The sequence below is a fragment of the Coregonus lavaretus genome (assembly GCF_964263955.1).
Source record: "Coregonus lavaretus genome assembly, chromosome: 7".
Lineage (NCBI taxonomy): Eukaryota > Metazoa > Chordata > Actinopteri > Salmoniformes > Salmonidae > Coregonus > Coregonus lavaretus.
Window position 1 is genome coordinate 50,931,285 of NC_139994.1, and position 15,071 is coordinate 50,946,355.

The following is a 15,071-nucleotide window of genomic DNA, read 5'->3' on the forward strand; positions in this document are numbered from 1 at the left end:
TATTTGAACCAGCTACCTGCTGCCATTCAGAGAGAGAGAGAGAGAGACACACACACGAGATAGAAGTAGAGTTAGCGGAAGCAACAGCTGGTCAACAGCCTTGCTGATAATAACATGCTGATTCATGGTATTTCTGAAGGTATTTATACAGACATATCCAATGAAACATTCATTACTGACAGTAGGTCTATGGAAAGCCATGAAGGTTGTTCAAATCCATGAATATCACTGAATATTACTTTGACTGATTACCCCCATGCAGTAAAAAAAAATAAAGGTATTTTTCTGTAGTTCAATGAATTTTATGCTGCCTGCCTGCCGTGCTAATCTCTCTCTCTCTCTCTCTCTCTCTCTCCCCTCCTTCCAGATCTTCATCCACATGCTGCCCCCCTACCTGGGCATGCTGCGGCCCAAGGTGGAGATGCCCCTCTCCCTGGATCAGCCCCCCAGGAGGGAGAAGAACAACATGGCCATCAGCCGCGCTGCTGACGAGTACTTCATACGCAAGCCCAACACCTGCTTCCTCTTCCCCAAACCCAACAGGTGAGAGGTCAGGGGTTACAGCTCACTGGGGGGTCAAATGTTAGCCCAACACCATAGAGATGGAAAGAGGTCTCATCTTTGTATCTGTGCCATCATGGCGTCTGTAACAGCATGGGCAGCGCCATCGAGGCAATCTCCATTTTAAAGTAGTCCATTTTCTTATTTTTGTTTGAAAAAAGCGTAATGCTAATATTGGTGATTGGTGTCGGTAAATCCAATAGCAGTCCCAAATCACACTTGTAGGCTATGTCATGGCGACGTTGGCTAGCTAAGCTCATGCGTAGAAACACATCATTGGGTCTAACGGTCGTTTCGTGCCAAACTGCGCATGTGCAGTGCCGTCAAATCAAGGCACTCCCTCTAGATAAAGTTTTGACTAAATTGAAAATGTGTTAGTTTTTCACTTTCTCAAGGTTGGAGTAATAACATGTTCAACTAACTTAAAGCTGCAATATGTAACTTTTTGGGCGACCCGACCAAATTCACATAGAAATAGGAGTTATAGATCTGTCATTCTCATTGAAAGCAAGTCTAAGAAGCGGTAGATCTCTTCTATGCACTATTTCTATGGTTCCCGTTCTTAAGTTTCATTTTTGTGTCTTTTACTTTTGGTTTTGTACAGCAGCTTCAAACAGCTGAAAATACAATAGTGTTGGTAATGGAAAATATATTTCACAGCGGTTTAGAGGGTACAATGAATTATTCTCTACACCAGTGGTCACCAACCTTTTCTGAGTCAAGATCACTTTGAGTCAAAATGCAAGCCGAAATCTACCGCTCAGATTTTTTTTTTTAGACATGACTTGAAAGTAAGCATATGCAACATTAACTAATTAAAAACCGTTCTGTAGCAATGAGGTTTGTGCAGTAGGCTATAGGCCCAATACATTATAACTGCATATTGGCTACGCTTGAATTGTCCTGCCAAAGTTCTTCTCAGACCATTTTGATATGATATTTTTAAAATGTAGGTTTATGATCACACTGTCAATATAACATTTGTTGTATTACTTGTGAGGCACAATTGAGTGAGCATAATAATTAGCTATTTTTTTTTTTTACTGGACTGATGGCCTGCATATGATGGTCAGTGTGAGGGGAGGGAGGGTAGTGAGTCTTTTCTGTGAGCTAGCTGATTTGGCTCCCAAACGGCTCTTCGTTCAAAATGCTTAAAATCAATCTAGAACCATGAAAAAATGGCACATCTCCAATGTAAATCCCAAAAGGTAGGCGACCATTATGTCTGATTGTGAAATGCCCGTTGAAATACATTTTCAATCTAGCCAAATTTTACGCACTGGGAAAAAATCACTGTGGACCAGATTGACGTGCTCTCCTCCCTCCCTCCGCTGAGAAAAGGGGACACCGTCTTCCAGCTGATGGCGAAACTCAAGTTGCACTGCATTATTTCAGCCTCATGCACCAATTCATGTTGTTACTCCTATGACCAGAGAAAGTGAAATATTCCTCTATTAAAATAGACCCAAGCCGCTAAAAATAATGCAAGCCTATCGATTCACTTTCCTACTCATTCATTGCAGCTGCAGTGCTGGTTGTAGCGCGAGTGGAAGTAGGAAGAACAAGGATTTTATGGCTTTAACAGAGTGTTGACAGTGCTGAATAACAACCTAAATATTAACTTACTTATAAACAGCAACTCTTTGCTGTATTCAGTGAGTCTCTCTCTAGTCATGGTTTTAAAAGTTTTGAAATCTCACAGTATCAACTTTGCTGTGCATTCGAGGTTTTCTTTTTAAAGTATATGGCTCTAGGAAACTGCAGACACTGTGTTCTGAGCCTTCTGATTGGCCAGCGGTAGGCCTATAGGTGCACTTGATTTGCTCTCTGGGCCTGTCGGGTAGGTGGAGTTCTACCTTCAGACTCATGAAATGGTTAAAAATGGGAACACTTTGCCTTCCCGGCGCTAGGGCTGCTGAATCAAGTGCACCTACTGCCAACAGCGCCCCCCAAAAATAGGCTTTATCTTAGTTTTTTTACAGAAATGTTTGGTGACCAACTAGGAATGACCAGCCGATCGCGATCGACCGTTTGGTGACCACTGCTCTATAATATACATGCTTGTTTTGTCACATAAACTGAAATTAGGCTAACTATTAGAATTTTAACAACCAGGAAATGGCGGAGCGATATCTGCATAGTGCATCTTTAAGACATTGGCACAAATCTAGGTTGTGCCTTTTTAGATTTCGAAAAAATTAACAACTAAGGAATAATTTTTCATTCTTCTCAAACCCCAAATCCCGGCCTGGTCTGCTTGGTCTGTTTCGTAAGCATTCCTGGAAGTCTCACGATGTTGCGCCTCTGGGTTTAGAAACTCTTTGATAGCACCCTATTTAAAGAAGAAGACCATGCTCTGATCCTTGGGAGATCACTCCCAACCCAACCCCACCCAGTTGACTACTTCAAACTGGTGGAACCCTCAATGGCAATGTCCATGCTAAAGTGGGTTATATCCAAGTTGAATCCTCTAACTATCGCTATGGTAATTTGAAGGTTATTGGAAGGTCATTGCATTGGTATAGAATTTAAAATCCTAGAACATACATTCCCATTCGAATTCCATTCCTGTGTCTGTGATGTGATGGATTGGACCTGCGGCCATATTAAGTGTACCCATTCTCCCCATCATGGATGTAACAATGGTGAAAACTCCCTCCAGCCAATGCTTGCAGCAATTCAATGATTTTAAATCATTCTAATTGTGATTCTGATGGTAAAGATGGCTGTGAAATAGAAGTTGCACCCCTATCACAGATCTCAGATTACTTGGTGAAAGTAGTGACCTAGGTTGAGTCCCAAATGGCACCCTATTCCCTACATAGTGCCCTACGTTTTACCAGAGCGGGTAGTGCACTATGTAGTGAATAGGGTGCCATTTGGGACATTGCCACAGCCTCTTCTCATGAATCTGTTGGGGAAGACTCACCTCTGGTGACATTGTCTGTCCCTAGTGTACCCTAAGGTGAACTCTACCATAATTTACTGTTAACTCATTCAGTTCTGAAGAAGAGCAGCCCCCCAGGTATTCATAACATGAGGACCTAATGAATAGCTTAGTGTCTGAGAACATGTTTTAACCCTCCCTGGAGGCCATTTATACATACATACAGTGGGGAGAACAAGTATTTGATACACTGCCGATTTTGCAGGTTTTCCTACTTACAAAGCATGTAGAGGTCTGTAATTTTTATCATAGGTACACTTCAACTGTGAGAGACGGAATCTAAAACAAAAATCCAGAAAATCACATTGTATGATTTTTAAGTAATTAATTTGCATTTTATTGCATGACATAAGTATTTGATCACCTACCAACCAGTAAGAATTCTGGCTCTCACAGACCTGTTAGTTTTTCTTTAAGAAGCCCTCCTGTTCTCCACTCATTACCTGTATTAACTGCACCTGTTTGAACTCGTTACCTGTATAAAAGACACCTGCCACACACTCAATCAAACAGACTCCAACCTCTCCACAATGGCCAAGACCAGAGAGCTGTGTAAGGACATCAGGGATAAACCTGCACAAGGCTGGGATGGGCTACAGGACAATAGGCAAGCAGCTTGGTGAGAAGGCAACAACTGTTGGCGCAATTATTAGAAAATGGAAGAAGTTCAAGATGACGGTCAATCACCCTCGGTCTGGGGCTCCATGCAAGATCTCACCTCGTGGGGCATCAATGATCATGAGGAAGGTGAGGGATCAGCCCAGAACTACACGGCAGGACCTGGTGAATTACCTGAAGAGAGCTGGGACCACAGTCTCAAAGAAAACCATTAGTAACACACTACGCCGTCATGGATTAAAATCCTGCAGCGCACGCAAGGTCCCCCTGCTCAAGCCAGCGCATGTCCAGGCCCGTCTGAAGTTTGCCAATGACCATCTGGATGATCCAGAGGAGGAATGGGAGAAGGTCATGTGGTCTGATGAGAAAAAAATAGAGCTTTTTGGTCTAAACTCCACTCACTGTGTCTGGAGGAAGAAGAAGGATGAGTACAACCCCAAGAACACCATCCCAACCATGAAGCATGGATGTGGAAACATCATTCTTTGGGGATGCTTTTCTGCAAAGGGGACAGGAGGACTGCACCGTATTGAGGGGAGGATGGATGGGGCCATGTATCGCGAGATCTTGGCCAACAACCTCCTTCCCTCAGTAAGATCATTGAAGATGGGTCGTGGCTGGGTCTTCCAGCATGACAACGACCCGAAACACACAGCCAGGGCAACTAAGGAGTGGCTCCGTAAGAAGCATCTCAAGGTCCTGGAGTGGTCTAGCCAGTCTCCAGACCTGAACCCAATAGAAAATCTTTGGAGGGAGCTGAAAGTCCGTATTGCCCAGCGACAGCCCCGAAACCTGAAGGATCTGGAGAAGGTCTGTATGGAGGAGTGGGCCAAAATCCCTGCTGCAGTGTGTGCAAACCTGGTCAAGACCTACAGGAGACGTATGATCTCTGTAATTGCAAACAGAGGTTTCTGTACCAAATATTAAGTTCTGCTTTTCTGATGTATCAAATACTTACAGTGGGGGAAAAAAGTATTTAGTCAGCCACCAATTGTGCAAGTTCTCCCACTTAAAAAGATGAGAGAGGCCTGTAATTTTCATCATAGGTACACGTCAACTATGACAGACAAATTGAGGAGAAAAAATCCAGAAAATCACATTGTAGGATTTTTTATGAATTTATATGCAAATTATGGTGAAAAATAAGTATTTGGTCACCTACAAACAAGCAAGATTTCTGGCTCTCACAGACCTGTAACTTCTTATTTAAGAGGCTCCTCTGTCCTCCACTCGTTACCTGTATTAATGGCACCTGTTTGAACTTGTTATCAGTATAAAAGACACCTGTCCACAACCTCAAACAGTCACACTCCAAACTCCACTATGGCCAAGACCAAAGAGCTGTCAAAGGACACCAGAAACAAAATTGTAGACCTGCACCAGGCTGGGAAGACTGAATCTGCAATAGGTAAGCAGCTTGGTTTGAAGAAATCAACTGTGGGAGCAATTATTAGGAAATGGAAGACATACAAGACCACTGATAATCTCCCTCGATCTGGGGCTCCACGCAAGATCTCACCCCGTGGGGTCAAAATGATCACAAGAACGGTGAGCAAAAATCCCAGAACCACACGGGGGGACCTAGTGAAAGAACTGCAGAGAGCTGGGACCAAAGTAACAAAGCCTACCATCAGTAACACACTACGCCGCCAGGGACTCAAATCCTGCAGCGCCAGACGTGTCTCCCTGCTTAAGCCAGTACATGTCCGGGCCCGTCTGAAGTTTGCTAGAGTGCATTTGGATGATCCAGAAGAGGATGATCCAGAAGAGGATTGGGAGAATGTCATATGGTCAGATGAAACCAAAATAGAACTTTTTGGTAAAAACTCAACTCGTCGTGTTTGGAGGACAAAGAATGCTGAGTTGCATCCAAAGAACACCATACCTACTGTGAAGCATGGGGGTGGAAACATCATGCTTTGGGGCTGTTTTTCTGTAAAGGGACCAGGACGACTGATCCGTGTAAAGGAAAGAATGAATGGGGCCATGTATCGTGAGATTTTGAGTGAAAACCTCCTTCCATCAGCAAGGGCATTGAAGATGAAACGTGGCTGGGTCTTTCAGCATGACAATGATCCCAAACACACCGCCCGGGCAACGAAGGAGTGGCTTCGTAAGAAGCATTTCAAGGTCCTGGAGTGGCCTAGCCAGTCTCCAGATCTCAACCCCATAGAACATCTTTGGAGGGAGTTGAAAGTCTGTGTTGGCCAGCGACAGCCCCAAAACATCACTGCTCTAGAGGAGATCTGCATGGAGGAATGGGCCAAAATACCAGCAACAGTGTGTGAAAACCTTGTGAAGACTTACAGAAAACGTTTGACCTGTGTCATTGCCAACAAAGGGTATATAACAAAGTATTGAGAAACTTTTGTTATTGACCAAATACTTATTTTCCACCATAATTTGCAAATAAATTCATTAAAAATCCTACAATGTGATTTTCTGGATTTTTTTTCCTCATTTTGTCTGTCATAGTTGACGTGTACCTATGATGAAAATTACAGGCCACTCTCATCTTTTTAAGTGGGAGAACTTGCACAATTGGTGGCTGACTAAATACTTTTTTCCCCCACTGTATGTCATGCAATAAAATGCAAATTAATTACTTAAAAATCATTCAATGTGATTTTCTGGATTTCTTTTTAAAATTCAGTCTCTCACAGTTGAAGTGTACCCTGAATAAAAACTACAGACCTCTACATGCTTTGTAAGTAGGACAACCTGCAAAATCGGCAGTGTATCAAATACTTGTTCTCCCCACTGTACATACATACAGTGAGGGAAAAAAGTATTTGATCCCCTGCTGATTTTGTACGTTTGCCCACTGACAGAGAAATTATCAGTCTATAATTTTAATGGTAGGTTTATTTGAACAGTGAGAGACAGAATAACAACAACAAAAATCCAGAAAAATGCATGTCAAAAATGTTATAAATTGATTCGCATTTTAATGAGGGAAATAAGTATTTGACCCCTCTCAATCAGAAAGATTTCTGGCTCTCAGGTGTCTTTTATACAGGTAACGAGCTGAGATTAGGAGCACACTCTTAAAAGGAGTGCTCCTAATCTCAGTTTGTTACCTGTATAAAAGACCCCTGTCCACAGACGCAATCAATCAATCAGATTCCAAACTCTCCACCATGGCCAAGACCAAAGAGCTCTCCAAGGATGTCAGGGACAATATTGTAGACCTACACAAGGCTGGAATGGGCTACAAGACCATCGCCAAGCAGCTTGGTGAGAAGGTGACAACAGTTGGTGCGATTATTCGCAAATGGAAGAAACACAAAATAACTGTTAATCTCCCTCGGCCTGGGGCTCCATGCAAGATCTCACCTCGTGGAGTTGCAATGATCATGTGAACTGTGAGGAATCAGCCCAGAACTACACGGGAGGATCTTGTCAATGATCTCAAGGCAGCTGGGACCATAGTCACCAAGAAAACAATTGGTAACACACTACACCGTGAAGGACTGAAATCCTGCAGCGCCCGCAAGGTCCCCCTGCTCAAGAAAGCACATATACAGGCCCGTCTGAAGTTTGCCAATGAACATCTGAATGATTCAGAGGAGAACTGGGTGAAAGTGTTTTGGTCAGATGAGACCAAAATCGAGCTCTTTGCCATCAACTCAACTCGCCGTGTTTGGAGGAGGAGGAATGCTGCCTATGACCCCAAGAACACCATCCCCACCGTCAAACATGGAGGTGGAAACATTATGCTTTGGGGGTGTTTTTCTGCTAAGGGGACAGGACAACTTCACCGCATCAAAGGGACGATGGACGGGGCCATGTACCGTCAAATCTTGGGTGAGAACCTCCTTCCCTCAGCCAGGGCATTGAAAATGGGTCGTGGATGGGTATTCCAGCATGACAATGACCCAAAACACACGGCCAAGGCAACAAAGGAGTGGCTCAAGAAGAAGCACATTAAGGTCCTGGAGTGGCCTAGCCAGTCTCCAGACCTTAATCCCATAGAAAATCTGTGGAGGGAGCTGAAGGTTCAAGTTGCCAAACGTCAGCCTTGAAACCTTAATGACTTGGAGAAGATCTGCAAAGAGGAGTAGGACAACATCCCTCCTGAGATGTGTGCAAACCTGGTGGCCAACTACAAGAAACGTCTGACCTCTGTGATTGCCAACAAGGGTTTTGCCACCAAGTACTAAGTCATGTTTTGCAGAGGGGTCAAATACTTATTTCCCTCATTAAAATGCAACTCAATTTATAACATTTTTGACATGTGTTTTTCTGGATTTTTTTGTTGTTATTCTGTCTCGCACTGTTCAAATAAACCATTAAAATTATAGACTGATCATGTCTTTGTCAGTGGGCAAACGTACAAAATCAGCAGGGGATCAAATACTTTTTTCCCTCACTGTACATACATACACACACACACACAGACACATACACACACAGAGTCATGCACGCAAGCGCACACACACTCACACATAGAAAACCAGGCAGGCGTCTACAGGTTTATTAACCACAGGCACGGTCTCCCGCCTCTCTAAATCGACTCACAGGGAATTGAAGTTCGAGGCCGAGAGGGAGAGTGAGAAAATCATTGCTAAAATAATGATGATCAGCGCAAATCTCCTCTGACACATTAGACCTGGTGTGCATGTGTGGGGGGGACTCTGCGATTCAGAGATGGAGGTGACTATTAAGAGCGATTCGATGAGGCAGCAATATCTCTCTGCCCACGCCCCCCTACACCCCTTGCGCTCCCCCCCCCCCCCCGGCCTTCTTAATTGGTTTTAGTGTGTGTCTTGTCACCGTTGGTGGCCGGTTTTAGTTTAATTAGTCTCGCTGATTACTCATCTACATCTCCCTGATGAAGTGACGCTGTGAGAGGGGGACCAAGAGGAGGAGGAGAGCTAGGGAGGAGAAGAGAGGAGTCTTTCCCCTTCAGTCAGGTAGCTCATCCCAGAACCATGCCTCCGCATCAATCTCTCTGAGAAAACAGAGAGAGAGGAGCTGCTGAGGTCAGTGGCGATTTGCTCGCCTCGCCGGCCCAGGAGACACACACACACACAGACACACACACACACACACACACGCACCGCTGCATTGTAAAGCCAGGCTTTGCCTGGAATACCAAGCAGAGAGAATACAGAGAACGATAGAAGACCTGCCTGTTTGCCAGGGAGATGCTTTAGGACCACACCATAGCCAGGCTGAAGACACAGCACCATGCTGACTCCTGGTGGTAGCTACAGAGAACTGCAACACTAACAGCTTCCAGTCTCCAAAGGGCTACAGCAACAGAGAGGGCTGTTTCAGAACAAAACAGATGCTAGGATACAGCCACTTGAGAGAAGAGACTACACCTGGTCCATTAGTAGAATAATCTCAATATGTCCAGGATTAGGGGTTTAAAATGGCACCCTATTCACAAGATAGTGCACTACTTTTGACCAGGGCTCTCTTTGCTCAAGGCAACTCACAGTAAAGCTGTGTCGACCCATCGTTATAGCTAGTAACCTTCCATAACCCACGACAAGCCATCATAACAAATGGCAACCCAACTTCTTCAGAACAGCTTTGTCAGCAGAAAAAGGCTCAGGTCTAGCTAAAGAGCAGAGGGAGAATATGAGAGGAGAGGGAGTTTCTCTCTCTCGCTCTCTCTCTCTCAACATACAGGGGAAGGAAGTGCAGACTGTCGTTAGCAGGCTGGTATTTCACAGCTTTTAATTAGTGATGAGCTATGTGGAGTTTGTTCCTGTCTGCACATCTCTGCCTGCTTGCTCTGTGGGGTGATGACATTTGGACTAGTTTTAACCCCTTCCTTCTCCTTGCCCTTCCCTTCTCTCAAATCAACCCCTGTACCCACTATGCAGTTCTGTAGATATGAAAAGATAAGAAGATTGAAGTTTTAGCAATATGGTCATAGGTCCACCTTGCAATCCCTGATACAGTAGCGAGGCAGAAATGTACCCCATTTTGCCTACTCCTACCATTGCCTTCAGGGCCCGTATTCATGAAGCGTATCGGAGTAGGGGTGCTGATCTAGGATCAGAAAGGCAAACTGGTCCTAGATCAGTACGGAGACGCTATGAATACAGGCCCAGAGCCACAAAACGGCATAGGCATGTAGGGAATCGGGGGTAGTAGTTTATTCGGAATTGGACATTAGTATCTTTTGCCTCAGCCTCTTGTTTATGTCTAGGTACCAGTCTGAGGGCATGTGTACTGACCTGAGGAAGTTCATCGACGGGCCCAGCCACTACCTCACTCTGCCTCCGGAGCTCAAGACTGCCATCGAGGCCATCACCTACATCGCTGAGCAACTACAGGCTGATAAGGACTTTGCTGCTGTGAGTGCTGTGTGTGGGACCTGCCTGGGTTGGGCTTTCTAATTTGAAGTCTTTAGTTTCCCCTACAATTTCTCCATCTTCTGGAGAATATTGAAGATCTATATAGGGTCTGGGAATGGGCTGAGTGGATGGAGGGAAAGTCTAGATATCTATAGCTTCTAGCCTGTACATTTCCTATAGCTCAGTCTATTTCTCCTTCACTGATATCTATCTATTCCTGTTATTCATTCCTTTTCTATTTTCTTTCTCTATCCCTTTACTTTGTCTCTTCTTTGTTTCTCTTCTTTCCCTTTTCTTTCCCTCTCCACCCACATCTCGCCCTCCCCCTCTTCCCTCCCCCTCCAGCTGAGGGAGGACTGGCAGTACGTAGCCATGGTAGTGGATCGCATGTTCCTGTGGATCTTTGTGGTCTTCACTACTGTGGGAACCCTGGGCATCTTCGCTGACGCCAGCTTCAACCACACCCCCAGCGACCCCTTCAAGTACCCCTAACGTGGGGGACACACTCCACGTATGCGTGATCACATGCATACATACACACACAAGATCCCAAACTTTACCTCACTGAAACCCAAGAAGCCTTGACAGTTGCCCCAGCCACCAAAACACAGACATGCGTAGCGAGATCGTCTACTCCACTCTACACTTTTCTTACCAGCGATGCCTTTGACATAGCTACTGTATACTGTACATGGAAGGGTTTCTTTTTCTAGATCTGCTGTGCTGAAGTGTGACATTGCTGTAGTTCTGGGGCGGAATGTATCAAGTGTCTCAGTGTAGGAGTGCTGATCTAGGATCAGGTCCCCCCCAGTCGCTGGAATCTTATTCATTATGTTCTAAAAGGCAAAACTGATCCTAGATCAGCACTTCTACTGTGAGACGCTTTCTGAATACGGGCCCTGGATTTACTACTATATATTTATTGATTGCTATATGTTTGGTGAGAGGATAAAGACCGTGAAAACCAGATACTATAAAATACCAAGTGTATGCATTTAATTTACCAGAGTGAGAATGTGTGTTTGCCATATATACTGTATGTACCTCTGGTCATCCGTTGTGTATTTTAGTGTGTGTGAAGTCTATTATTGTATTCAGGAGTAGAATAGCACATACAAACACACATACAAACACACACACACACACACACACACACAGTATTCACCAGCTATACCAACAGCCTGTGGAATTCCCATTGCTGTAGAACTCTGTACCACAGGCGCACACACACACCTATCTCAGTCACTCACTCTCTGTTTCTCTCTCTCTCTTTCCATCTCCATATCTCCCATACACACACACACACCTGTCTGTTGAGCTTGTCGTGCTTTTGGTTAGTTTTTTAAAATAAAGATCTGAGAAGAATCAAATCAAAGTCTCCAACTGTTGTCAGAATGTGATCCCCGTGCCGTGCGAAATAATGGAGAATCACACACACATACACACAGAGAGAGAGAGAGAGAGAGAGGCCTCGTCAACTGCTGGACCTTAGTTCCGTTAATGACACTGGTCAGTCCTCTGGGACCACTGGACTGGACACTACTGTCTGTACTGGCCTGGCCTCCACTTTTAAAATAAAGACAGTGAGACGTTTAGGTTATATGTTACATACTTTCTGTTATTTAGAGAAAGTATATGAATGAGAATCATGAGAGACACCCTCCCAGCATACACAAGTGACAGCAGTGGACATGAGAACTGTCTTCTTTGTATCTTGCAATGGGCAATTTGTGTATGTTTTCAGTTCTTCATTCACCTCTGTGGTCAATGCCACCTGACTAAACAATGTGAACTGTGTCATTGTCAACATACACAGATGAAACAACAGGGATGTGTCCCAAATGGCACCCTATACAGTGCACTACTTCTGGCCAGAGCCTTATGGGCCCTGGCCCTACATAGGGAATAGGGTGTAGTTTGGGACTTACTCAGGGTGTCCAACACAGTGGCATTATGGGACAGTGGACGAATAACTGACTGACACACACACACACACACACACACACACACCCTCCACTGTGTTTATATTGGGAGTAGTGCAGGCAGAAGGGCAGCTATGTCCGCTCAACTCAGAGGTCTGAACCTGTTTCAGATTTATGACCTGTTTGTGTTCTCTGGCAACACCCCCACCAGGCTCGCTATCTTACCTCCACAGGAGCAGGGTCAAACGAGTAAGAAATAATGAGCGAGAGAGAGTTGGAGTAAGGGAGAGAGAGTTGGAGTAAGGGGGAGAGAGGGAGAGTTGGAGTAAGGGGGGAGAGAGAGTGAGAGAGAGTAAGAGGGAGAGAGAGTTGGAGTAAGGGAGAGGAAGTTGGAGAGAGGGAGAGAGTTGTGAGGGGAGAGAGGGAGAGAGAGTTGGAGTAAGGGAGAGAGAGGGAGAGTTGGAGGAAGGAGGAGAGAGGGATAGAGAGTTGAAGGAAGGGGGAGAGAGAGTTGGAATAAGGGAGAGAGAGGGAGAGAGAGTTGGAGTAAGGGGGAGAGAGGGAGATGGAGTAAGAGGGAGAGAGAGAGTTGGAGTAAGGGAGAGAGAGATGGAGAGTTGGAGTAAGGGGGTGAGAGTAGGAGTAAGGGGGAGAGAGGGAGAGTTGGAGGAAGGAGGAGAGAGGGAGAGAGTTGGAGGAAGGGGGAGAGAGGGAGAGAGTTGGAGGAAGGGGGAGAGAGGGAGAGTTGGAGGAAGGGGGAGAGAGGGATAGAGAGTTGAAGGAAGGGGGAGAGAGAGTTGGAATAAGGGAGAGAGGGAGAGAGTTGGAGTAAGGGGGAGAGAGGGAGAGAGTTGGAGGAAGGGGGAGAGAGGGAGAGTTGGAGGAAGGAGGAGAGAGGGAGAGAGTTGGAGGAAGGGGGAGAGAGGGAGAGAGTTGGAGGAAGGGGGAGAGAGGGAGAGTTGGAGGAAGGGGGAGAGAGGGATAGAGAGTTGAAGGAAGGGGGAGAGAGAGTTGGAATAAGGGAGAGAGGGAGAGAGTTGGAGTAAGGGGGAGAGAGGGAGAGAGTTGGAGGAAGGGGGAGAGAGGGAGAGTTGGAGGAAGGAGGAGAGAGGGAGAGAGTTGGAGGAAGGGGGAGAGAGGGAGAGTTGGAGGAAGGAGGAGAGAGGGATAGAGAGTTGAAGGAAGGGGATAGATAGTTGGAGTAAGGGGAGAGAGGGAGATGGAGTAAGTGGGAGAGAGAGAGTTGGAGTAAGGGAATAGGGAGAGAGAGTTGGAGTAAGGGAAGAGGGTGATGGAGAGAGTTGGAGTAAGGGGGAGAGAGGGAGAGTTGGAGTAAGGGAAGAGGGAGAGATAGTTGGAGTAAGGGAGAGGGAGATGGAGAGAGTAGGAGTAAGGGGGAGAGAGGGAGAGTTGGAGGAAGGAGGAGAGAGGGATAGAGAGTTGAAGGAAGGGGGAGAGAGAGTTGGAATAAGGGAGAGAGAGGGAGAGAGAGTTGTAGTAAGGGAGAGAGAGTTGGAATAAGGGAGAGGGAGAGAGAGTTGGAGTAAGGGGGAGAGAGAGAGTTGGAGTAAGAGGGAGAGAGTTGGAGGAAGGGGGGGAGAGGGAGAGAGTTGGAGGAGAGGGGGATAGAGAGTTGAAGGAAGGGGGAGAGAGAGTTGGAATAAGGGAGAGGGAGAGAGAGTTGGAGTAAGGGGGAGAGAGGGAGGTGGAGTAAGGGAGAGAGAGTTGGAGTAAGGGGGAGAGAGGGAGAGTTGGAGGAAGGAGGAGAGAGGGATAGAGTTGAAGGAAGGGGAGAGATAGTTGGAGTAAGGGGGAGAGAGGGAGATGGAGGAAGTGGGAGAGAGAGAGTTGGAGTAAGGGAAGAGGGAGAGACAGTTGGAGTAAGGAAGAGGGAGATGGAGAGAGTTGGAGTAAGGGGGAGAGAGGGAGAGAGAGTTGGGGTAAGGGGGAGAGAGAGTTGGTGTAAGGGGGAGAGAGTTGGAGTAAGGAGGAGAGAGTTGGAGGAAGGGGGAGAGATAGTTAAGGGAAGGGGGAGAGAGAGTTGGAGGAAGGGAGAGAGAGTTGGAGGAAGGGGGAGAGAGGGAGAGAGAGTTGTAGGAAGGGGGAGAGAGGGAGAGAGAGTTGGAGGAAGGAGGAGAGAGGGAGAGAGAGTTGGAGGAAGGGGGAGAGAGTTGGAGGAAGGAGGAGAGAGAGAGTGTTGGAGGAGAGAGGGAGAGTTGGAGTAAGGGAGAGAGGGAGAGAGAGAGTTGGAGGAGAGGGAGAGAGAGTTGGAGGAAGGGGGAGAGAGTTGGAGGAAGGAGGAGAGAGAGAGAGTTGGAGGAGAGAGGGAGAGTTGGAGTAAGGGAGAGAGGGAGAGAGAGAGTTGGAGTAAGGGGGAGAGATTTTGAGGAAGGGGGAGAGAGGGAGAGAGAGTTGGAGGAAGGGGGAGAGGAGGAGAGAGTAACGTCTCCATCTCTCTGGGCAGAATGAGACTCACCCCCAGTTGAATGTCCATCTCTCTGGGCAGAATGAGACTCACCCCCAGACTAATGTCTATCGCTCTGGGCAGAATGAGACATACCCCCAGTCTAATGTCTCTGGGCAGAATGAGACTCACCCCCTGTCTAATGTCTCTATGTCTCTGGGCAGAATGAGACTCACCCCCTGTCTAATGTCGCTATGTCTCTGGGCAGAATGAGAATCACTCCCAGTCTAATGTCTATCGCT

At 46.2% G+C, this 15,071-nt stretch overlaps 1 protein-coding gene across 1 annotated transcript in view; it reads left to right on the top strand.

The window, feature by feature from the left end:
• Positions 1-10,935, top strand: part of chrnb1 (cholinergic receptor, nicotinic, beta 1 (muscle)) — a gene marked incomplete at its 3' end in the record, with an annotated part of 31,174 nt that extends 20,239 nt beyond the window's left edge. The window contains exons 9-11 of the mRNA XM_084165588.1: positions 368-543; positions 10,296-10,443; positions 10,789-10,935. Of these exons, the coding sequence (XP_084021714.1) occupies positions 368-543; positions 10,296-10,443; positions 10,789-10,935 (471 nt within the window). The remainder of the gene's footprint in view (positions 1-367; positions 544-10,295; positions 10,444-10,788) is intronic.
• Positions 10,936-15,071: the final 4,136 nt, after the last annotated feature.